This window comes from Pantherophis guttatus, chromosome 5 (genome assembly GCF_059756535.1).
Source record: "Pantherophis guttatus breed Tessera chromosome 5, ASM5975653v1, whole genome shotgun sequence".
NCBI lineage: Eukaryota > Metazoa > Chordata > Lepidosauria > Squamata > Colubridae > Pantherophis > Pantherophis guttatus.
The window spans coordinates 667,527-691,564 of record NC_142067.1 but is presented as its reverse complement, the minus strand read 5'-3'; the positions used below and the strand labels follow the sequence as shown (position 1 = coordinate 691,564).

At 44.0% G+C, this 24,038-nt stretch overlaps 3 protein-coding genes across 3 annotated transcripts; all 3 read right to left on the bottom strand.

Moving 5' to 3' along the window:
• Positions 1-9,961: 9,961 nt before the first annotated feature.
• LOC117656764 (olfactory receptor 51I2-like) lies at positions 9,962-10,885 on the bottom strand. The gene has a single exon (XM_034404933.3). The coding sequence runs from the start codon at positions 10,877-10,879 to the stop codon at positions 9,962-9,964; it is 918 nt and encodes a 305-aa protein (XP_034260824.3). The 5' UTR covers positions 10,880-10,885.
• Positions 10,886-13,825: 2,940 nt separating this feature from the next.
• LOC117656763 (olfactory receptor 51G1-like) lies at positions 13,826-14,782 on the bottom strand. The gene has a single exon (XM_034404932.3). It carries the CDS (start codon positions 14,774-14,776, stop codon positions 13,826-13,828), a length of 951 nt encoding a protein of 316 aa, XP_034260823.3. The 5' UTR covers positions 14,777-14,782.
• Positions 14,783-21,832: 7,050 nt separating this feature from the next.
• Positions 21,833-23,592, bottom strand: LOC117656766 (hemoglobin subunit beta-2). The gene is made up of 3 exons (XM_034404935.2): positions 22,846-23,592; positions 22,513-22,735; positions 21,833-22,058 (listed from the first exon to the last, which is right to left on the bottom strand). Exons 1-3 carry the CDS (start codon positions 22,935-22,937, stop codon positions 21,930-21,932), a joined length of 444 nt encoding a protein of 147 aa, XP_034260826.1. The 5' UTR covers positions 22,938-23,592; the 3' UTR covers positions 21,833-21,929.
• Between the last annotated feature and the right edge of the window lie 446 nt (positions 23,593-24,038).

The following is a 24,038-nucleotide window of genomic DNA, read 5'->3' as shown; positions in this document are numbered from 1 at the left end:
TAAGCAGTGGGGCACCCCAAGGCTCTGTCTTAGGCCTAGTACTCTTTAATATCTTCATAAATGACTTAGATGAGGGAACAGAAGGGGAATGCATCAAATTTTCAGATGATACTAAGCTGGCAGGAATAACCAACAGCCCAGAAGACAAGTTCAGGATCCAAAAAGATCTTGACAGACTTGAGCAATGGTTCCTATCCAATGAAATGAAATTCAATGTGGAGAAAAGCAAGATTTTACATTTAGGCAGAAGAAAATCAAGGTACAAATAGAGATTAGGCAAAACCTGTCTCAAAAACACTGTTGTGGCCTGCCAGCGGCCTGTGCAGCTGGCACTTGAGTCAGACAATGAGGAGGCTGGAGAAGATGTGGTGCCAGAGGTGGGGACTCAGCCAGGGCCTTCAGAACCTCCAGAAGCTCCTTTAAGTGAAGAGGACAAAGAAGAGGCGTCTCTTTTTGATGCACGGGCTTGCAGAGCTTCCAAAAGGCAGAAGTGGTTCCTCAGGAGGAGGTCTCCTCGAGAGTAAGGCTTGGGGCCAATTGGCCACTCCCCTAGCCTATTTAAGGAATGACAACAACTGAGGCAATTTGCAGGAAACAACTTCATTCATATTCCTTCACGTATTGACTCCAGAAATGTCTGATTGGCTCTTGCTTCTCTCGTCATTTTTCCTGCAAATTGCTTCTGGGCATTCTGCCAACCACAGTAAGATTACGGTTATCTGAAAGACTGTGCCTCAGAATTGAGTTATTATTCCTTGGACTCTTGTCGGCTGTTAATGAAGTTAAATTAACAGCCCTTGTTCAGAAAAGACTGATTTAAACTGTACTTGTGTTCTAACAACTACTAAGAAAGCTCATTAGTAGTCCTTAATTAGTAAACTAAGGTTTGCACAGACTTCGTGTGTGCTGCGTTCTTCGTGGTCTGTAGCTGAGGCAGAACAAACAGTAACTGTGAGAGGGACCTTGGAGTCCTAGTGGATGATCACTTAAACATGAGCTAGTAGTTTGCAATCACAGCAAAAAAACAATAACTAATACACAGACACATAGAATCAAAATCACCTGAAATATTAGTACCGCTTTATAAATCCTTAGTAAGACCACACCTGGAATAGTGCACCCAGTTTTGGTCACCATATTATAGAAAAGATGTTGAGACTCTGGAAAAAGTGCAGAGAAGAGCAACAAAGATGATTAGGAGGCTGGAGGCTAAAATAGATGAAGAATGGTTTCAGGAATTGGGTTTATCTAATCTAGTGAAAAGAAGGACTAAGGTTGACGTGACAGCAGTTTCCCAATCTTTGAGGGGCTGTCACAGGAGAGGGGGTCAACACCTGAAGGCAAGACAAGAAACAACAGATGGAAACTCTTCAAGAAGAGATCCAACCTAGAATTGAGGAGGAATTCCCTGACAGTGAAAACAACCAACGGAACAGCTTCCCTTCAGAAGTGGTGGGTGGTCCAACACTGGAGGCTTTTAAGAAGAGGCTAGACAAGGATTTGTCTGAAATGGTCCAGGGTTTCCCGCTTGAGCAGGGGGGTGGACTAGAAGACCCCCAAGTTCCTTCCAACTCTGTTATTCTGATTTCCCCCACATATTTTACAAACAGAGTGTTGCAATATTTTTAGGATCAGACTCAATAATAATATTTAGAGTTAGAGATTCAAATATATTTCTCTTTAATTATAGTAGGCATTCTATATTCACTGAATATTCACAGATAGAAGCAAGGAAAATGGCGAAGGTGGCTCCTTATATATACAAAGGGTGGAGCCAAGAGTAGGAGTGGTGAATTATGAATACATTAAGAAACAAAGAATAAGTTAACCCCTGATATCCCATATATACATTATTTACACATTAGGGAATAAGGCATTTACATCTGACAAATCCCCCTCTAAATGCCGGTTCGCTATACAACACCAATTACATTCAGATTCAGGACAATATAATACATACAATCTGGAAGTTAAGTATTTGTGCTGTTTAGAAGGTAAAGGCTTCGTCAATATGTCAGCCAATTGTTCAGAGGTATCGCAATGTACTGCTTTGATAAATCCATCTTGGGACAATTGTCTCACATGCTTAAATTTTATATCTATATGCCTGGATCTTTGTCCAATGGCATCGGATCTAGATATTTCAATGGCTGCTTTATTGTCTTCATGCATAACAAAAGGCAAAGCAGGTTTTTTCCAAACATCTGAAATTAAATCATTAAACCATACAAGGTTATTTGCAGCTTTGGATAAACAAACATACTCCGCTTCTGTGGTTGAAGTGGCTACCAATTCTTGTTTACCAGTGTACCAGTAAACTGGACAGTCATTTAACAGAAAAATATAACCAGAGGTACTTTTTCTGCATGATGTATCTCCAGCCCAATCCGCATCTGCGTAACATGTAAGTCTTGGTTCTTTGTTATCACTAGGCTCTAATACTAGACAAAAGTCCAATGTACTTTTCAGATATCTTAAAATTCTTTTGACAGCTTCCCAGTGATACATTGTTGGTTTACTAACGTGCCTTGATAATAAATTGAGTGGTAATGCAATATCTGGTCTGGTCCAATTAGATATATAAAGAAGTGAACCTATTACTGATCTATAGAATGTATTATCCTTGAATTCAGGGGAAGATTCATCAGTATTTCTAAGGAAATCAGTTTGCATAGGAGTGTCACAGGGTTTGGCATTGTTTAAATTACATTTGTTTAGAAGTTCAATAATCTTATCTTTCTGAGTAAGTTTGAAACCCTTTCTAGTTTTGTTAATTTGTACACCAAGGTATTTGTTTATTTTACCTAGAGATTTCAACGAGAAATGTTCATTTAACTTGTTTACAAAGATTTCTCTTCTCTCTCTGTGTTTTCCTATATATAAAATATCATCTACGTAGATCAATACAAACTCAACGTGATCATCACTCTTTTTGACAAAGAAACAGTTATCAGCAGTGGTAGCGTTGAAATCCATGGTTTTAAGTACTTTTACCAAGCAATCGTACCATCTTTTGCCAGATTGCTTTAATCCGTATAAGCTCTTGTTCAATAGCCAAATTTCATTTTTATTAGTGTATTGACTGTGAGGTGCTCTTACGTATATCTCCTTATCTAGTTTTGCGTGTAGGTACGCAGTCTGTATGTCATATTGGAATACATCAAGATTGAGTGTGGATGCTACTACTAGAGCTGTTTTAACACTCTCTGTTCTTACTGTGGGGGAGTATGTGTCAGTATAGTCCTCCGGATATTTTTGTGCATAACCTTGTGCAACCAATCTAGCTTTGTATAAGGTATTGCCTCCTTCTAGATTCTTAATTTTATAAATCCACCTGGTACCAATAATTGTTTTATCTTTGGGTGCAATCACAGGTGTGAATACATTTAATCCTTGTAAGCTCTCCATCTCTTTTTTCATAGCTAGTTCCCATTTTTCTTTTTCTTCACGAGGTAGTTTTAATACTTCCTCATATGTATTAGGTGTTATTTGTTCACCATCCATATGCATTATGTAATCTTTGTATTTATTTGGTATTTGATTTCTGTTGTTCCTAATAGTTCTTTCTGGTTTGCTATGGTAGTCATGCAAATATCTTGCTTCCTTTTTTGTTAATGTGTCTGTCTTTATTTTGTGTTTACTATTTGTCCATGTTTTGGTTTTGTTTTTGCTTCTGTTAATATTTTGATTTTCTATCGTCCCTTCCTCACGAGATTTGGTATCCTTGCATTTATTCGGAAATATTTCATTAAGATGTAATTTAGACCAGTTGGCCTGTTCATGGAACACAGCTGTTCTGGAAACTATAAATTTATTATTATTATCAATGAATCTGTACCCTTTGGTGCCAGTTTCATATCCCATAAATCTTAATCTTCTGGATACGTTTTCTCCCTTTCTCCTCAATTGTTTGGGTATGTGTACGTCTGCAGTGACCCCAAATATGTGCATGTGTGCTAATTTTGGTTTCCTATTATACATCACCTCATATGGTGTCTTATTCACAATACTGGACCAGGTTCTATTTTGAGTGTAATTTGAATAATGTAGGGCTTCTGACCAAAATTGTTTGCCTAAACCAGCATCCTCTAATGTGCATCTAATCATGGTTTGTAATGTGGAATTCTTTCTCTCTGCAATCCCGTTTTGGAACGCAGAAAATGGACTAGATGTGTAATGTAACATTCCTCTATCCTTTAACCATTGGGAGAATTCCTTAGACATGAATTCACATCCCCTATCTGTCATAATTTGTTTTATTCTGATATTATGTTGTGTTTCTATGCGTTTATAAAATTCCTTAAATTTTTGAAAGGTTTCATCCTTGTGTTTTAATGTGTAAACAAAACCATAGCGACTATAATCGTCTACTATTGTTAGGAAGTAACGTTTTCTATAAGTGATTGATGGAGTTAATGGACCAACTAAGTCCATGTGTACTAAGTCAAAAATTTTGTTAGTTGATCTGGTGGATTTTTTTGGCCTGGGACTAGTTTTTAATTTAGTAGATTTACATACTGAGCATTCCAAATAATTTTCACAATTTTTTATTTTGACACCTTCTGTGTGTTCAATCATTTTTTGTACTACAGGAAAACTTGCATGTCCTAACTTCCTATGTAAGATATGAGCACACTCGTCATGTATTGGTTTACCTATTTTTGGTTTCTTCTCATTGTGTGTATCTGTGTGACCATGAGATATTTTACATTCATCATTGTCACTGTTACTAATATTTTCATCATCTGCCTCAATGCAATCTTCCATATTTGAATCAATGTTATGTAACCATCTTTCTTTTGTTATCAGATAGGGTAGGCCTCCTTTAATCATCACAGTGCCTACATTAGTTTTATTCTTCTCTAAAGTTGCTTTTCCCTTTGAGAAAACTATATTGATGTCAGAATCTCTGCTTAATTTTATGACACTTAGTATGTTATGAGGTATTTCTGGTATTAACAATACCCCCTCTATTTTTCCTAGACCAGGCAAGGTCACATTCCCTCTGCCTAGTACTTGAACTTTTTCTTGGTTAGCTACTTTTATTACAAACTTATCTTCTGTAAATGAAGACAATATATTTTTGTTATTAGTGGTGTGATTAGTTGCTCCAGAATCAATAAGCCAATTATTGTTCTCATTTGGTTGCGTTTTGGTGCTATCTTGTTTATTTAGTCCATTCAGTGAACCAGATTTTCTCTCTTTTGAATTTTCTCTGCCCCCTCTATTTTCTCTGTAATTTGGTGGGCTTCTATATTTATGTCTGTCTGTGGAAGACTGTCTATAATTGTATTTATTCCTATATTCTGACCTATGTCTTTCTTTTGAGATTTTGGGGCAATCTCTTCTATTGTGTTCTCTGGACCCACAATTGTGGCATTTAAGGGTTTCATTATATTTTTCTTGGAAAGCTACCTTCCTAAAAGGTTTGTGTTCTGTGTGATTGCTATAACGATTTTTTCTTGAATTGTCTTCTGCTATCAATTTGTTAGATAGACTTTCTATTGACAAATATCCTAGATTGATGGTGTCTAAGTGTGACATAAAACTATCCCATGATGAATCAAGTGAGTTGATAATAACACTTTTCATTGTTTGATCTGAAATCACTTCCCCCCTCAAATGCAGCTCAGCTCTTATTTTGTTTAAAGATATTAAATGCTCACTTATGGAAACCCCTGGTTTTACTCTGGAAGAAAAGAAGTCCTTAGACATTCTTGTGGTGGTAGCTACACTATCGCTGTGAAACAAATTAAACATGCATTGAATTATTTCTGAAACAGTTAGGTTTGGTTTGATGCTATGATACATTGCAGGAGACACGCTAGATATTATTAAGAAAAATGCCTTATGGTGTAAACAATCTATTTTTAAAGTCCAAGGTCTTCTTGGGGGACTAGTGATAAAGAATAGTAAATTTTCTTTCATAAAGACAACCTGGAGCTGTTGATACCATTCTTGTAAATTAATGCCATCAACTCTAAGTTTTGGGAAGTCACTGGGTAAGTTACCCACATTATTTTGTCCATTACTTACAACCTGAGGCAGTCCGTGGTCTCGCAAGTGTAGAAAATTGCAAAACGGCATGGGAATGCTCGCAACGAGTCTGCGCGGTTCTCTGGCCAGTTCAAGTCTTTCCGGACCGTCTACGTAGTTTCGCACATGCGCGTTGTTCATTTCTTCTTTGACGTCGTCGTGGAAGGTTCTCTCCATTGCAGCTCGCTCGCTCCGTTCCTCTTCAGACGAGTCGGTCTCTGGCTCGGTCTTAGGAGTTCTGATGGCGGCGGCTGTTCTTTTCTTTCTTTTGGGTGCGTTGGCACTTGCTTCGGTCTGCGGTGTAGGGCGGAATCGACATGGCTCTCTGGGCTCGGGCGTCGTCATTCTCGAAGTCAGGATGGGAGCGTGCAGGTCTTGAAGCATCGGCTTGTTCGCTTGCTTCTTCGTTGGCGCTTTGGAAATTTTTAATTTTGGCCCGAATGCGGCAAAAAGCGTCTTCATTGCTGACTTTACTTGGGATTTCGTTAAGTCGTTTTCATTTTCTGATTCTGGCTCTTCCGAAGAGTTTGAATCCTCCTTTTCACTTTCGTTGTCTGATAACGTTTTTGGCGCCAGAAATTTTGAACTGAGCATTTTGATTGGCTCTGCTTCGCTCACTTTGGAGGCTTGTTGAAACCAAGATGGCTGCCATTCAAAATTTCGCGCGGGATCACATCTTTTCTTTTTCATAACGACTTTCTCTGTAGTCACATCACTCACAGTTTTTTGGTCTTTGGGTTTCTCTTTAGCGATGTTTTTCTCTCTCGCTGCTCCGCTGTTCTTCAGCATTTCTTGGAGGTTCGCGATGAGGCTTTCATCATTCTTCTGGCTTTTTAAAATCTTTAGTATCTCTGACCTGAGTTCGTTATTTTCTATTTCGATTTCTTCCTGGCCATCATTTTCATTTATTAGTTCTTCTTCTTCAGTGGTGTATTCTTCGGATTCTCTCGAAATCGCGTTTGTGGATTCGTTGATTATTTCTTGTTCAGTTTCTATTTCTTTGCTGTAGGCCCTGGTGTTGGGCCTATCTTTCTTAGACATTTTTAGTTATTTATTGAGTCAATTAACCATCCTCTGCTACCAGTTTGTTGCAATATTTTTAGGATCAGACTCAATAATAATATTTAGAGTTAGAGATTCAAATATATTTCTCTTTAATTATAGTAGGCATTCTATATTCACTGAATATTCACAGATAGAAGCAAGGAAAATGGCGAAGGTGGCTCCTTATATATACAAAGGGTGGAGCCAAGAGTAGGAGTGGTGAATTATGAATACATTAAGAAACAAAGAATAAGTTAACCCCTGATATCCCATATATACATTATTTACACATTAGGGAATAAGGCATTTACATCTGACACAGAGGAACCGCAAATAACAGGCCCTAAATGACTGGAACAGATAGAAGGTTATGGGAAAGTATCTGGTTTGAAAATAAACAAAGATGAAACAAAAATTTTGGTGAAGAATACAACAGAAAAACGAAATAGAGAGATAAAAGAAAATCTAGACATACAAGCGGTGAAAAAAGTGAAACACTTGAGAGTATACTTAACTTCAAAATGTGCAACAATAAAAGAAGAAAACTACTACAAGTTAAAGCAACAAATTGAAAAAGACTTGGAAAAATGGAAGAATCTTCAACTATCACTTATGGGTCGGATTGCATTGATAAAGATGAATATATTACCAAGACTATTATTCTTATTCCAAAACTGTGCCAATAAAAATTGAAAAGACTTACTTTCAATATCTTAATAAGGTCATGAGGAAATTTATATGGCAAAGGAAAAAAGTAAGAATAAGTTTAAGAATGTTGCAAGACAGGAGATTACGAGGGGGATTTGGTTTACCAAATAGGGAATTATATTACCAAGCAGAAACATTGACATGATTGAAAGAATGGATTGAATTAAGAAACACAAGGTTGTCAACACTGGAAGGGTATGATTTACAACTGGGATGGCATGCCTTTTGATGGCATGGTAGAAGTAAGATACACACATATTTTCATAGACATTTTTTTTTTTTAATTTGATTATATAAGAAATGCATTGTTATTGGTCTGGGAGAAGGTTAGAGATAAATTTTATGTGAAAATACCAACATGGTTATCAATAACAGAAGCTTTGATACACCCAAATGTCTTTAATTCTGGAAATATTGTCAGATATAATGAGTTATTAACAGATAAGTGGGAACTGAAAGAGAAACGAGAATTGGAACAACAGGGAATTGAGATAGATTGGTACATGTATATGCAAATAAGAGCAAGATATGAAAAAGATGCTAAACTATATGGTTTTTATATGGAGAAGACTGAACTGGATAAGATACTCATGGGAACAGAGGAAAACTTAACAAAAAAATTTAATAATTTTTTGTTGTATATTGAATTGGAGGAGGAGCAAGTAAAAGAAACGATAATTGCCTGGGGTAGAAATTTTGGTTATTCAATTGAATTTGAAAAATGGCAACAACTATGGAAAAGGAACTATAAATTAACAATGTCCACAACATATAAGAAAAATCAATATAAGATGTTTTATAGATGGCATATGCCACAGGAGAAATTAGCAAAAATGTTTAAAGATAAATCAGCTAAATGCTGGAAATGTCATCAAACACCAGGATCTTACTACCATATGTGATGGACTTGTCCCAAAGCAAAAAATTACTGGTACAAGATTAAAATCTGGATGGAAGAAATGATACAGCAATGTATTGAATTTAAACCAGAATTGTTCCTACTGGGTATCTTTCCAGAAAAAAATAGTAAGGGAAATGTATATTTGATTATACATGTAATAACAGCTACAAGAATTGTGTATGCTCAAAATTGGAAATCAGAGAAAATATCTTTGGAAGAAGAAGTAATAAAAAAATTTTTAGACTGTGCAGAAATGAATAGATCAACTTTGATGATTAAAGATAAACAGGAATCAGAATATTTTAAAACATGGAATTATTTTTATAGTTGGTTGGAAAAGAGATATAAATGATTGATACTATAATTATGTACAAATGATGGTTATAATATTGATTTAGAAATGAAATGTTAGAATGGTTTGGATGAATATGAAGATAGAATAAACTTACCGAAGATGGAAAAGAAGCCTAGAAGATAACACTGGGGCGTCACAAGGAAGGGAGGATTGATGTATTAAATGTTTGCCTGTCTTAAAAAATAAAATATAAATTATTTTAAAAAAATATTTTACAAACAGATAATTGTAGCAGAAGGGCTGGCAGAACCTGGGGCAGAATCGTAAGAGGCATTAGCCCAGAATCCCTATGTAGCCACAAGCGAACTAGGCCCAACCTCCCTTGAGTTTCGTTGACCCCTTTCTAACTCCAAACAGGTCTCTGACCTGAGTTGAGAAGATTCCTGTGCATAGGCGTTTTAGCAATAAGCCAGTTTAATTGGACCTTCACATGTGGACCTGGTCTTTTATACAAGTCAATAATATAGGATCATAAATAGTTCTTTTGCAAAAGATGCTGCTTAATGCAATCAACCCAGGAAGATTGTCACATGAGCTCTTTTATGTCCTGATTTCTTTCACATCCTTCTTTCTCCCTTGCCCAGCTCTTTGGTGTCTTCCTATTTCCAATTCTCCTCCCACTGCCCCACCCTACCCATAAGCCCCCAGTTCTTCGACTCGGGGCTTCCTTACCTAATCCTGACCCTGCCTGGCCTGTGAGGAAGAGTCCACATAATTTACATTCTGCAGAATTGCCTTTGATCCCTTTTGCCTCGGAGTTCCAGAGTTCAGGAGGCCAACTTGACTAATTGTCCCTTCTGGACCACCGAAGGCCTCTCTTCAAGCTCACCTTCTGTTCTGGCATTCAAGGAGAGAGAGGGAGAGAGGCTACAACACAGCAGCCAGACCACGCTGACTCTCCTCCCTGCTCCTCCCTCTTAGGTAGTCTTTGGTGAAAAGAGTTTGCCCAAAGCCTTGAGTATTTCTTTTGTTTTGATGCTGTAGATGATGGGGTTGAGTAGCGGAGGAACCAGGAGGTAGATGTGGGCCAGGAGGGAGCGCACCAGAGGGGATGCATGGCGGCCAAATCTATACACCATGGAGAGACCAATCATTGGGGTGTAGTAAACCACCACTGCAGAGATGTGGGAGACGCAGGTGTTGAGGGCCTTCAGGCGACCTTCTCTCGAGCTGATGCGCAGGACCGTCTTAAGGATCAGGGCATAGGACAAGACGATAAAGAGGGAATCCAGGCCAAAACTGCACAGCAAGACAAAAAGACCATAAAGGCTGTTGAGGGTTGTGTCCACACACGGGAGCCGAATCAGGTTGGGGTGCAGGCAGTAGGGGTGAGCCAGCACGTTGGCCCCACAGAAGGGCAGCTTCCTCATGAGAAGAGGCAGTGGGACAAGCAAGACGATGCTTTTCACTGCAATGCCCGAGCCTATCAGGGCGATACGGTTGGCAGTCAGGAGGGTGGCATACTGCAGCGGGTTGTAGATGGCGATGAAGCGGTCAAGGGCCATGGCCCAGAGCACCCCCGAGTCCATGATGGAGAAGCAGTGGATGAAGAACATCTGGCTGAGGCAAGCGTCAAGGCCAATCTCCCGGACACCGAAGAGGAAGACGCCCAGCACGGTGGGGAGGGTGGAGAGGGACACCCCCAGCTCGCTCACCGCCAGCATGGAGAGGAAGAGGTACATGGGTTTGTGTAAGTTGTGGTTCTTCACAATCGCAAGGAGAACAGCACTGTTTCCCAAGATGGCAATGGCATAGAGGAAGCAGAAAGGGAGGGAGATCCAGGGGCTTGTGGCCTCCAGTCCTCGGATGCCGACCAGGAAGAAGGTGGGAGACATGGCACTCTGGTTTCTGAGGGGGGCCATGAGTGTCTTTCTCCCCCCTCCAGCACCTGCGGGTACATGAAAATTAACAATGAGCATGGAGAGACCAGGTTTCTGGTGCTCTGGTCCTACCCAGGAGCTGAGCCAAGGGGAGAGAGCAGGCTACGGTTCTCTGTGGCTACCGGTGTTTCTTCACGGGGACTTTGGAGCGTAAAGTCTGTGGAAACAAAGGAAGCCAGGATTTCCCATGACAAAGATGGCACAGTGGTGGCAGAAAGAGGTAGCACCCTAATTGTTTCTTGCCTGCCATCCCTGCATGCCAGTCAGGAGGAATGGGCAAGAGGGGGCATTGTGGCTGCTTGGTGGGACCAGAAATCTGGTTGTCCTCATCCAGCATCTCCTTGCCCAAACATGGAGCTGGAGAGAAGGACTACGGGCAGGTAGATCTCTTTTGGTGCCCTGGTGCCATCCTCCCTTTCGGGAAACCGTTTCTTCCCAATGGTTTTGGGCAGCCGCTCTCTGAATTCCTGAGGAGCCCAATGTGCTCGGAGGACAGGAGAGCCGTTCGGCTGACAGAGGCTCTTCTGCTGGTGGGTCATCTCAGCCCCACGCTTGCTCACCCGCCCTTCCCAAAGAGGCAGCCTTGCCCTCCAGGCAGGCTGGGCTTCACTGGGGATTCCTCAGTACAGCCTCCTCCCCAAGTCAGCCGGAGCCCAGAATCTCAAGTCTGCAAGGAGCCAGCAGTGGGCTCTGCGAGATGAAGAGGAAGGCCAGGTAAAAGTATAAGAAGACCCACCTGTATGGGAAGCCTTGGTCAGCAGGAAGAAATCCAGCATGGGCGGATGGCGTCCCTGATGTTTATGAAGCTTTCTTGGGATTCCCAGAAGAGGGAGGGAGGGGGAAGGAGGAGAGGGAGGAGGAGGAAGGACATCTGCAGCCTTTGAGATATCTGAGTGCATCTTTCTGTCTTTAGAAATCCCTCCTATTATTTTCTGAAGGCAATTCCTCTTGAATAAATAAATATGTATTCTCCACTTACAACAGTTCATTGAGTGACTGGTCTAAGTTACAAAGGCACTGAAAAAGTAACTTATATGACCGTTTTTCACACTTATGAAGCATTCCCGTAGTCACATGATCAAAGCTCAGCCACTTGGCAACTGACTCGTATTTATGACGGTCGCAGTGTCCCGGAGTCACATGATCCCCTTTTGCAACCTTCTAATGAGCAAAGTCAATGGGGAAGCCAGACTCGCTTAACAACCGTGTGACTAATTTAACAGCTGCAGTGATTCACTGAACAAGCGTGGCAAGAAAAGTCGTAAAATGGGGCAAAACTCACTTAACAAATTTCTCACTTAGCAACAGAAATTTTGGATTCAATTGTGGTAAGTCGAGGACTACCTGTATTGCAGTGAGCCTTGATTATTGCTTTTGGGGTCTTACCTTTAATTCCATACAGCTGTTCCCAGACCAGTTGTAATTCCTGAGTAGCCTTTAAAGGCAGCCCCTTAAAGAGTGCATGGCAGGAGTTTATATACACACACACACACACACACACACACACACACACACACCCCACAGTAACATATATCTACACAACTCACAAGGGGCTCCAGTCAGTCTCGTCCAAGGCCTGGGAGAACAGCCCACACCTTTAGTGGTGGGCCACCTTCTCCATCGATAGCTTCTTGTGAAAGCTTCTGCTTTCAATAAAATTGGAATTGTTGCATCAGGACCTTGGTGAGTCCTGGCTTTTGCCACCATGGAATAATAACTTGGCTTCTTGTCCCCAGAATCTTCTCTAATTTTTAATGTCACCTTGGGTGTTCAAAGGCTTTGAAAAATGTGGGTTAGACAGCATTACCACCATTTGGATTCGTAACTGGCTGACCAACTGCACTCAACGCGGAGTCCTCAATGGAACTGCATCTACATGGAGGGAAGTATGCAGTGGAGTACCCCAGGGCTCTGTTTTAGGCCCAGTACTCTTCAACATCTTCATCAATGACCCCATTTCTGCTCCTCCTGATCCTCAAAGATCCCTACAAAGGTCACTTGTGAGCACAGATCCACTAAGCAACATAAACTGTACGGATAAAATGAGTTACAAGGAATCTGTGGCTTTTTAAAGAGTAACTAAAATAAATTTTAGCACGGTTTGAAATGTTTTAATGTTGGTTTGCTTTAACCTTTTAATTATGTTTCACTTGTTTCAATAATTTGTAAGCCACTCAGAGTCTCCTTAAAGGAGAGATATACAGTCTAGGAAATTAATAAACGAATAAAATAAATAAATCTCTGTAAACTCCCAAAAACTGAATGGCCCTCTCTCACCAGAGGAGGAGGAATAGGACACCACCTGTCTCCTGTTTACAATATGGTCCTTTTAGCAGTTCCAAGAAGGTTCCACACCCATTTGCACTCTGATTCGGGGGACTTGGGGGGCACAGATAACCCTCCAAGTGGCCTCAATGACTCTCAGAGAGAGCGCTAATGAATGCAAGGAATCTAAATCCTTCCATCCCCCACCATTCAGTCAGAACTGAAGAACCTTCTTGGATGAGAAGCGAAACGTCTTCAAGGAGAAACAAAGAAAATCCAGTTGCCTCTTGAAAAAGCACCTCTAGGTAACATCATCAGGGCTAGTCCCATAGAATTATCTAGTTGGGGAAATGAGGCGTCTGCAAGAAAACCAGCAAGCTCAGAGAGCCCCCAGGACCCCTCAGTCCTGACATTGCAGGGCAAAGAGTTCAGTGATGCATCCAAAAGCAGTTAAAATTTAGTAGGAAGAAACCAAGTGATGTTTTTGGTTTTGGTTTTGGTAATTTTGGTAATGTTTGGTAATGTTTCCCTAGTTTGGCTCACGGAAGGTCTGCCAGAAAGCCACCAAGCTCACGGAGCACCAAGGACCCCTCATCTCAATCCTAAAGCTACAAATATTCTCCTTTATTGGTAACATCAGGGTTTTTTGCAAGTCAGAAATTTGGAGAGAGTCTTCCGGATCTCCTTGGTTTTGATGCTGTAGATGATGGGGTTGAGGGCTGGAGGAACCAGGAGGTAGATGTGGGCCAGGAGGGAGTGCACCAGAGGGGAGGCGTGCTTGCTGAATCGGTGTACCATGGAGAGACCAATCATTGGCGTGTAGTAAACCACCACTGCACAGATGTGGGACACACAGGTGTTGAGGGCCTTCAGGCGACCATCTCTTGAGCTGATGCTCAGGACGGTCCTAAAAATCAGGACATAAGACAAGACAATGCACAGGGAATCGATCCCAAACGTGATGACGACAACAAAGAGGCCAGCTCTGTTATTGAGTGTAGTATCTGCACACGGGATCCGGATTAAATTGGGGTGCAGGCAATAGGGGTGAGCAAGCAGGTGGGATTTGGATTTGCAAAACGGAAGCCTTCTTAAAAGAAACACCAATGGGATCATCAAAATAGCACTCCTCAAAGTAATCCCCGAGCCTATCCTGGCAATCCGGTCGGCAGTCAGGAGGGTGGCATACTGCAGCGGGTTGTAGATGGCAATGAAGCGGTCAAGGGCCATGGCCCAGAGCACCCCCGAGTCCATGATGGAGAAGCAGTGGATGAAGAACATCTGGCTGAGGCAAGCGTCAAGGCCAATCTCCCGGACACCGAAGAGGAAGACGCCCAGCACGGTGGGGAGGGTGGAGAGGGACACCCCCAGCTCACTCACCGCCAGCATGGAGAGGAAGAGGTACATGGGTTTGTGTAAGTTGTGGTTCTTCACAATCGCAAGGAGAACAGCACTGTTTCCCAAGATGGCAATGGCATAGAGGAAGCAGAAAGGGAGGGAGATCCAGGGGCTTGTGGCCTCCAGTCCTCGGATGCCGACCAGGAAGAAGGTAGGAGAGGTGGAACTCTGGTTTCTGAGGGGGGCCATGAGTGTCTTTCTTTCCCCTCCAGCACCTGCGGGTACATGAAAATTAACAATTAACATGGAGAGACCAGAAGCGTTGTGGCGATACTGGCTGGGAAATAGCGAAGCTCCGATGAGCTACGTGAAAACCCAGCCAGACAAACCGCTGTCAGGGAATCTTCGGACCGGAACCGTCTTGGAGGGACGGGGGAGAGAGAGAGGCATCTTGAGAGACCAAAGAGGAGCAGGCAAGTTCCTCGGAAGGTTGGAGACAGCTCTTTGACCTGGGGGGTGGGGTGGGGGGTGGGGGTGCGGAGGCGGCCATTATGACCGTTATAAACTGGGGCAACCAGATTAAGATATGAGCAGGAGTGGAGATTGAACAGAGTATTGTTACCAGGTTAGTAATTGGCCAACTCACAGGTAAGAAGAAAAAACTTTTAAAAGCTTGAAAGAAGTCCCAACGGCTAATTAGCAGGTAATTGGCACTCAGAAATTTAAGTGGAGGAAGAAAAAACAAATGAGGAACTTTAAAACTAAAGCCCTGAAAGGAACCTTCCACCTGGACTTAAAACTGGATTCGGAAGAAATTAAAACGACAAGAAAAAAGGAGACAGAGAAGTATTCTTTAAACAACAAAAAGGATTTAATTTGGAGAAGAGGAAATAATCATTTTTGTGGATTTACAAATGGATACTTTGTGGCTGGAGGATTTGTCAATTGGAGAGAGACATCTGCTGGTGAAAAGAAAGTATTGTACTAAACTTATTTAAATCACCGTGAGAAAGTACTGTAGGAGTGTTTTGTTTAAACAACTGGAATGAGATTGCAAGAGGAGTAGAAAGAACAAAGACTGAAATTGGAATGGCTCAAATGAACATCTGAATTGGGCACTATCTGGAAAGAAAAAAAGAAAGAAAAAAGAGACACTACATGGACTTTGAATTTGAATTATGTGCAATTATGTGCAAAGAAAAATAATAAATTTAAAAATCCTTGCCTTTTAAATAGATAACATGGAGAATTGGGAGGATGAGTATGAGATATTAAAGGGAGATGTTTCAAAAGATAAGAGAAGTGTTTAAGGGAAATAAAGAAGCAGAGGATTGGTTAGAATGCAAAAACAGGAAAGAGGAAATATGAATAAGAAGCAAGAGAAATAAGGAGACAATATTGAAACAGAAATAAATGAAAATGAAGATACAGATGATTACACTGGGATTAACAGTGACAGAATAAAAATGGATAAGGGGGAATACATCTCAAAAAGGAAGAGAAGAGAAAGAAATGGGGAAATATTGAGAGGGAAAATTAAAAGAGTTAAAATTAAAGAAAAGAGGCAGAAAGGGAAATATAAGAAAAAGAAGAAGAAGGCAAGGGAATGGGAGAAAGGGAGGAAAGTGTCAAGAAATGGAATTGTGGAGAGATTAAAAGATGCAATTTAGAAGGAAGATATAGATTATTGTAAAAGGGATATAAGTAAGGATAAAATGAAATGTGAGTAAGTAAAAAAGAAAAAATACGCTATTTAATGAAAAATAGATCAGTAGATGCAATGTGAAAGACAGAATGGATTATATGTTTTGTTGTCGGAGAATGTACAAATTCGAGAGAAATAATAGTAACAAAAGAATTAATTGAAATTAAGGTGGAAAATTGAAAGATAACATTGAATAAAATTGAAATGTTAGTAAATGATGTAAGTAAGAATAAAGCAATATACGCAAGAAGTAAAATAGAAGAAAGATATCATTAAAAGTAAAACAGATTAAGGGTTGGAAGGCTGTCCTAGCAAAGGATTAAGATAAAAATGGAATAAGTTGAAATACATTGTTAATAATTAAAAAGGGAAATTTTGAGAAATATATTTTAAAAAAAGTCGGGGTTGCCTGGACACCATAGTGGAAAATAGTAAACTAAAAATGAATACAGCAATAGAGAGAGATGAAAGAGGAGTAGAGGGAGGGAAGGGAGGGAAAAGGAGAGAGAGGAATGGGAAGAAAGGAAAGAGGGGAGGAAGGAAGGGAGGGGAAATAAAAGTAGGAGAGAGGGTTAGATAGGGAGAAAGAGAGGAGGAGAGGGAGAAAGGAAGGGGAAGGAGGGAAGGAGGAGTAGAGGAGGGAAGAAGAAAGTAGGAAGGAAAGAAGGGAGGGAGATGGAAGAGATTGAGAAGAAAGATTGCTGTACAATAAAAAAGATGAAATGGAAGAAAGGCAACCCCGAACATGTGTAAATGCACTACGATAAAGAATGAATTATTAAAAAATAAAAGAGAACAAATATGAGTAAAAACAGAGAAATTAGAATTTGAGGGCGAATAAAGATGTTGTTTATACAAATAAGCATAGAAATTTTAAGATATGATCAAAAAATGGAAAAAGAAGATTATGGCAAAAATTGTAACTGAGTAAAATGTATGTTAATAAGATAGATTGTATAAGTTTATAAGCAGGTGAATGTGGAGGGGGGGAATTAATAAAACTTGATTCAAAAAAAATATATTAACAATTAACATGGAGTCTGTGTTGCTGGATGTTTGGTCCTGTCTGCGAAACAAGGCAAGGCAAGGCAAGGCAAGATGACCTGCTACAATTATTGTTGATGGACCATCGCTTGAGCATCAGATGCAGGGTCCAATCTGAGTCAGTCACCAGAACCAAAAGTTTATTCTTCCAAGCTTTCGGGCTCATGCTGGAGTCCATCATCAGGGAACTTTGGTCTCTCCAGAATATGTGCAGTGGGCTATTCCAAGCATTTTATTATATTTATACTCATTGGTAGCCTCCTATTGCAATGAACAAGGACATGCATTCAATTTTGCAGTTGCTAAGATTGTTGGCTGAGCAAGGACAAAAATAGCCAGGGAAATAATTGAAGCCTGGGAAATGGGCCCCTGTCAGTCAAAAGGAGTGCTGATGTACCACCAGCCTATCCAGTACTTAGGAGTCGAGGGCACAATGGCACAAGGAAACAACAATCAACAATAGCCAGTCATCAAAACCCTAATTAACACCTAAAAGGTACACATAACCAGGAACCAATAAATGAAACATGTGGAACAGCTCAGGGCACCCTTCCTGCAGAGACAGAACCTCCCTGAGGATGGGCTCCAGCATGAGCCCAAAAACTTGGAGGGGTAAACCTTTGGCCCCAGAGACTGACTCAGATTGGATCCTGCACCACTAACCTGGGACACATGTCTAGTTTTGACTTCACTTGTGAGTCCTTGAGAGGAAGGAGGGGCTAACATTCAACCTTCAGCCCTCCCCCCCCCACTAAACAAATGGTTCATTGGCAGCAGAAATCTTGGGCTCAATTAAGGCCGTAAGTCGAGGACTTCCTGTACCTCACTTTCATAAAATGCTTTTCTCAGCCTCCCTACCCCTTCTGGGGAGGTATAAAGGAAACCCCCGGCCCAGAGTCCTTTGTGTCTCTCTTGAGTCTGGATCGATCAAATCAGGTGGGCTTTAAAAGGAATCAGGGGCACCTGGCCAAGGGGCAGCCAATTCCTGGGGCATTCCTAAGCAGAGCAATCTCTGTAGGGTCCCACTTGCCTCTCCCCACCCCCAGCCACAAACAGAAGCTGGACCTGGGCTTGGAGGGAACCTCACGGTGCCTAGTTCAAGCCCCAGCTGGTGCAGCAGCAAATATGGCAGCTCCTCCTCATTCCAGGCAACACCCCCCCACCCCACCCCTAGAAATTCATGGTGTTGTTGCTGCATGAGACAGAGTGAAAAACAGCCCTGTTTTCCCATCAGGGGAAATTGAAACCAGCCCAAAGGAGAGGGGGAGAGATTTGCTCCAGGTTGAAACAAAAATTTAAAAAAATGGCTCAGAATTTCTGCCACCACAGCACAGCAGTCACGGTTATTAACCAGCAGTCAGAAGACACAACAAAAATGCCTTAATTGCACGACATCCTAGTCCAAGCCAAGTCCAAAAGGGCTGGAGAATTCCTGCAGACCTGCCACTCAGACATACCAGCCATCAACAGACACATAGAGATAAATGCCATCTACGTACCAAAATCAAAAAGGAAACAAAAAGATCAAAGTGCCACTTAGCTAGCAATCAATACCCAGATAAGCAGAGATGAACACCAAGCAGCAAATTATACCCCTTTATAGAACTACCAATTCAGTAAACAACAGCCTAATCAAGGAACCACCAAGGAGAAAACAACATTCCCACCAACATTGACAGCACAAATCACTTGTATATAAACAGTCACACACACACACACACATACGCGCGCACACACACACACACACACACACACACACACACACACACACACACATACCACTTCCCCACCACGATGGAGTTTTGAGGCTGTTTCTTCAGTGACCAACTCATCCCCATGCAAACTGGTTAGGAGAAGCCCTCAATCTCCTTCTTCGCCTTCCTGTCACAGGTATTTGAGACCCGCCAGGCTGACTGAGCCATGAATTCGGAGCCAGCCGAAGAAAAAGGAGGAACGGCTCCCTGAGTCCTGTGAAGAGAGTGACTTCTACGAGAACCATCTTCCATGCAACCTCACACTCATTCTTACCTCACACATGTATTCTGCAGAGCTACTTCTGGCTGTCATCACCACTCCTCGTCCCCAGAAGGCTCCCCCCACCCAAACAGCCTTGCTCAGAGGCATAGCAGCCTGGATCCCTTTAGAGGACACAAACCTCCTCAGGGGAGGCCTCCCCCAGGCCAGGACCTGCCCCTGAGTTGCCCAGAGCCAACAGCTGGGACTGCTCGGTGCATCCCGACCTTTGGGAGCTGATGGCAGGAGATCACAAACTGTTTAATTGTTTAATTAATCAAAAACTCTTTAATTGCAGAAAATGTAGTTCCTAGTCCTTATTTCTAAATGAATGCTAATTCTGTACTTGCTTCTCTTTTTCTTCCTATTTGTTCTACAGTCTTCCTGTTACTAATAAGTTTATACCTATTTCAATCTTATAGAATAGAATAGAATAGAATAGAATAGAATAGAATAGAATAGAATAGAATAGAATAGAATAGAATAGAATAGAATAGAATAGAATAGAATAGAATTCTTTATTGGCCAAGTGTGATTGGATACACAAGGAAATTGTCTTAGTCCATACGCTCTTGGTGTACATAAAAGATATATTCGTCAAGAATCATAAGGTACAACACTTAATGATAGTCATAGGGAAACAGTCAATATAAATATTAAGGATACCAGCAACAAGGTTACAGTCGTAAGTGGGAGGAGATGGGTGGTGGGAGCGATGAGAAGATTAATAGTAGTGCAGACTTAGTAACTAGTTTGACAGTGTTGAGGGAATTATTTGTTTAGCAGAGTGCTGGCGTTCGGGGAAAAAACTGTCCTTGTGTCTAGTTGTTCTGGTGTGCAGTGCTCTATAGCGTCGTTTTGAGGGTAGGAGTTGAAGCAGTTTATGTCCAGGATTTAAGATTAATTTTAAAAGAATTAAACAAGTTTTGGCCCAATATAAAATTTAAAACACCCCAACTAAAAACAATTAATAATTAAAAATATCTAAGGGGGGGGTCAAGCCAGCCCAGCTTGATGAAATAAAAAAGTTTTAAGGGCACGGCAAAAAGCATGGAGATCTGGGATCCTACGTATCTCCGGGGCAGGTTGTTCCAAAGGACAGGTGCTGCCACAGAGAAGGCCCTCCCGCTGGGGGTCACCAGCTGACATTGCCTGGCCGAAGGCACCCTGAGGAGTCCCTCTCTGTGGGAGAGGGAATCCTCTCTTTTTGTCCCTGATGGAATAGAAAATCTGCAAGGATGTTTTGTCTCCCTGTTCTGTGCAGGATAACAAACTTGTTGGGTTGTAATGATAGGCGCCACCAGAGAATTTGAGGATCCTTGTCTGTCGTCCGCATTGTCCAGACCGATGCCTGATGGTCTATCTAACTGGGAATTCCCAGCCACAGCCATATACTGTGAGGGCATCGAGGGCCCATTTCAAGGCTCCCTATTCAGAGTTGCTTGGCTTCTGCTGGTCGTGGCTCCTTGGCTAAATACCCCACTGGATGGTCTCCCTTCTCCTAACTCTGGATTAAATCAAGCGCTTCCTTCTTTGCTTTGGGAGCCTTGACTTTTTCCAGAGCCAATATTTTCTTTCTACCAAATTTCACCTCTCCGTTCCCTATCAGAATACCTAAACATTTCATTTCTTTATAGCTCTCAGCCCTTCCAGGCAAACCAGAAAGGAACCACGGCTGGATGAGTTAAAATCTACATCCTTCTAAGGCTACATGAACAGAATCTTGCACGTTGTTGCTATTGCTGCATTGTTGTTTGGGAGCCCCCTCCCCCAGGGTTGAGTTGCATCTAATAAATAAACAAAAGGCTTCTGAAATGCAAGACTGCTGTACCTGGGTCCAGCCATGGGGAGACCTCTGAACCCCCCCCCCCACGAGGGCTTGAGAAGGGAGTTGGTGGGCTTTGAGCAGTGCCCCTGTCTGGAATGGCAACCTGCTCCGTTCCTCGCTGGACTTGGGGCAGGGCAGGTTGGCTAACAAGCATGATCTCCCCCCTGCCCCTCCCCCCCGCCTCGTGCCAGAATATTCAGAGCTTTTCCTGAAGGTCACCCAGCACACATGAGCTACATTTGGTGAATATTGGGAGATGGGGGGGGGGGAAATGAGAATTTAGCAAGTTGTGTCAATGTATTGTGCGCTCCCCCCCCTTTGCAAAAGTTAATTCAGGGACCCAGTTAGATTTCTGTGTGAAAGCTGATTGGCTTCTGAATAAGGCTTCCCCAACACACACACACACACACACACACACCCCGTTTCTGGGCTGAAGAGAAGTCCTATTTCCTTACCAACAAAGCCTGAGATGGAAGAGGGTGGGGGCTCTAGAGACAGCCCCCCACCCCCAGCAAAAGAAGGATGGCTCCCTCAGCAACAGCAGAATGGTGAGAGACCCAAGAAACTTGGCCAATGGCAGGACCTGTTTTTCTGCAGCCCCAACTTCACCCCAAACAAATCCTATTCCTTTCCCTCCGTCCCTCTACTGTGCTTCATTGGGGTGACCCAAACCCCTCATTCTCCCTTCCAGGACCACAAAAACGTGCCACTCTGCTTGTTCTGAAGAGGACTTTTATTGCATCATCGGTGGGTGAGGAGGGGCTCCAGATGTGGCAAGGGGGCGCAGGCAGCTGCTATGCCCACTGGGAGGCCTAGTGGTACCGGCGGCTCAAGGAATGGGCCACCACACCGGTCAGCTTCTGAAAGGCAGCGTGGCAGGAGGGGGTGAACTCTTTCCCATGGTGGCCGGCCAGGACAATAATGAGGATGTTGCCCAGAAGCTGGAAGAGAAAAAAAAGGGGGGGGGATACTGAAGGCTGCTGCAAGAGGAGTCTTTTCTGACATCTCTGCCCACCCCACCCACCCCCGCCCTGACACCACCACCCCCATCCCCAAGTGGAGCAGACTAGAAAGGAGTTTCCCCACCAAGCACAGAAAGAAGAAAGGAGACGCTGAGATGTTCCCTCTTTCCCTCCTGGGCTGCCCCAAAAGGCCAGGAAGGAGGGTCAATTGTCCATGTGACCCAGGTCAGTCCTGTGTCTGGACACCTGTCCCTCTCCTGGGAAGCAAGGAGACTTTTGCTGATTCCTGCTCAAAAACAGGACTCATTGCCATCATTTCAGAGCTCTCAGGCAGGACCCGGCTGGAAAAGGCTGCCCAGCCAGTCTTGAGGTGCCCAGCAGGGGCCCTTGCCCAGCCTGGGAGGGAGGGAGGGAGGGAGGGGGTCCACCTCACCCTGAAGTTCTCGGGGTCCACGTGCAGCTTGTCGCAGTGCAGCTCGCTCAGCTTGGCGAAGGTCTCCTTGACGTTGTCCAGGTGCTTGATGGCCTCTGCGAAGGAGGTCAGCACCTTCTTCCCGTGGGCCTTGACCTGGGGGTTGGCGCAGATGGCGCTGGGGCCAGAGAGGTTCCCGAAGTGGGCGAAGAACCGCTGGGTCCAGGGGTACACCACCAGCAGTCTGCCAGGAGAGAGGGAGAGGAAGGGGAGGAGGAGGAGGAGGAGGAGATGGGCACGGGGTCCCCGCCCCAGGCCCCCCCCCCGGCCCTGCCAGTCTTGAGCAGCTCTTACTTCCCGAGAGTGGCACCGCCGACTTCGGCCACGTCCACCTTGGCCCAAAGGGAGGTGATCAGCTGCTTCTCTTCGGCCGACCAGTGCACCATGCTGGCTGCTGGAGGAGGGAGCGCTCGAGAGGCTGTTCGCGAGAAGGACGGAGGGAGCTGAGCCTCGACCGCGGGGACGACTTTTATAGCCTGCGCCCGGCAGCCCCGCCTACCCGGATCGGGCCTCGCCCGCGCCCGCCGCCTCTCCTGCCCGCAGCTCCTTATCTCCCTCCGGCTCGCTCTGCTGGGGAGGGGGCGCCCCCGTAGCCTGGACGGGCACCTCGCACCGCGGCCGCACTTCAGCGGCTGGGCGCGTGTCCGGGCCGGCTCCGCGTCCGGCTCTAAGCCCCGTGGCCGCCCAGGTCCGCTCCTGGGAGACCGTCCGGGGAGGCTGCTGGCCTGGCGGGAGGGGTGCGGGGGGCACCCCGGCCGAGGCCGCAGCCTGGAACAGTCCCGCCGCCAGAGAGAGGCCGGCGCTTTCCGGACCGGGCCCGGGAGGTCGGGGGGCGATGTCCTTCCCTCAGCCGGGGCGGGGGCTACAAAGGGCGATGAGTTGAAGTCCGCAGCCCTCCAAGTTGCCAAGTTTGAAGACCCTCCGGCCACTTTTAGCGGGGGGGGGGGGGGGCTGAAGCCCAAACTTCACTTCTGTCCCATCATAATCGGGGGTGGGGGGGGGACACAGGGAGCCTTCTTAGCTGCCCCACCAAACGTTTCTACAGCGGGTTGTTCAACATTTGCCAGAGCTGGGGAAGGGGGAGAGGGGGGGGGCGAAGAAGCCCGAGGAGTTTAGCGTCAGGCATCGATGGAACTCTCCGCCACTATAGGACACTGACTTGCCCGCCATTTAGGGGGCTGACTGGGAGGGCATCTAGGATGAGTGAGAGCCGAGGGGCAAATCCCCCCCCACACCGCTTGGGTTCGTCAAGGAGCTTCGGTGACCCCTTTTCGGGCTGCGCAGCCTCCCCCCCCCCCCGCTTCTCGGGAGTTCTTTGGGCCCTGCGGGGAAGCGGCGGCGCCTCTGGCTTCCTTCTGACACGCGGGGAGCCCGCAGCTACCCTTGGAGGGGTGGGGGGAGAACAGGCAGCCGCGAGCAGGTACCTCCCCACCCCGGTCAGCGGCAGAGAAACCCTTCCCCAATTCCCCTTTTGAGAAATGGGAGAG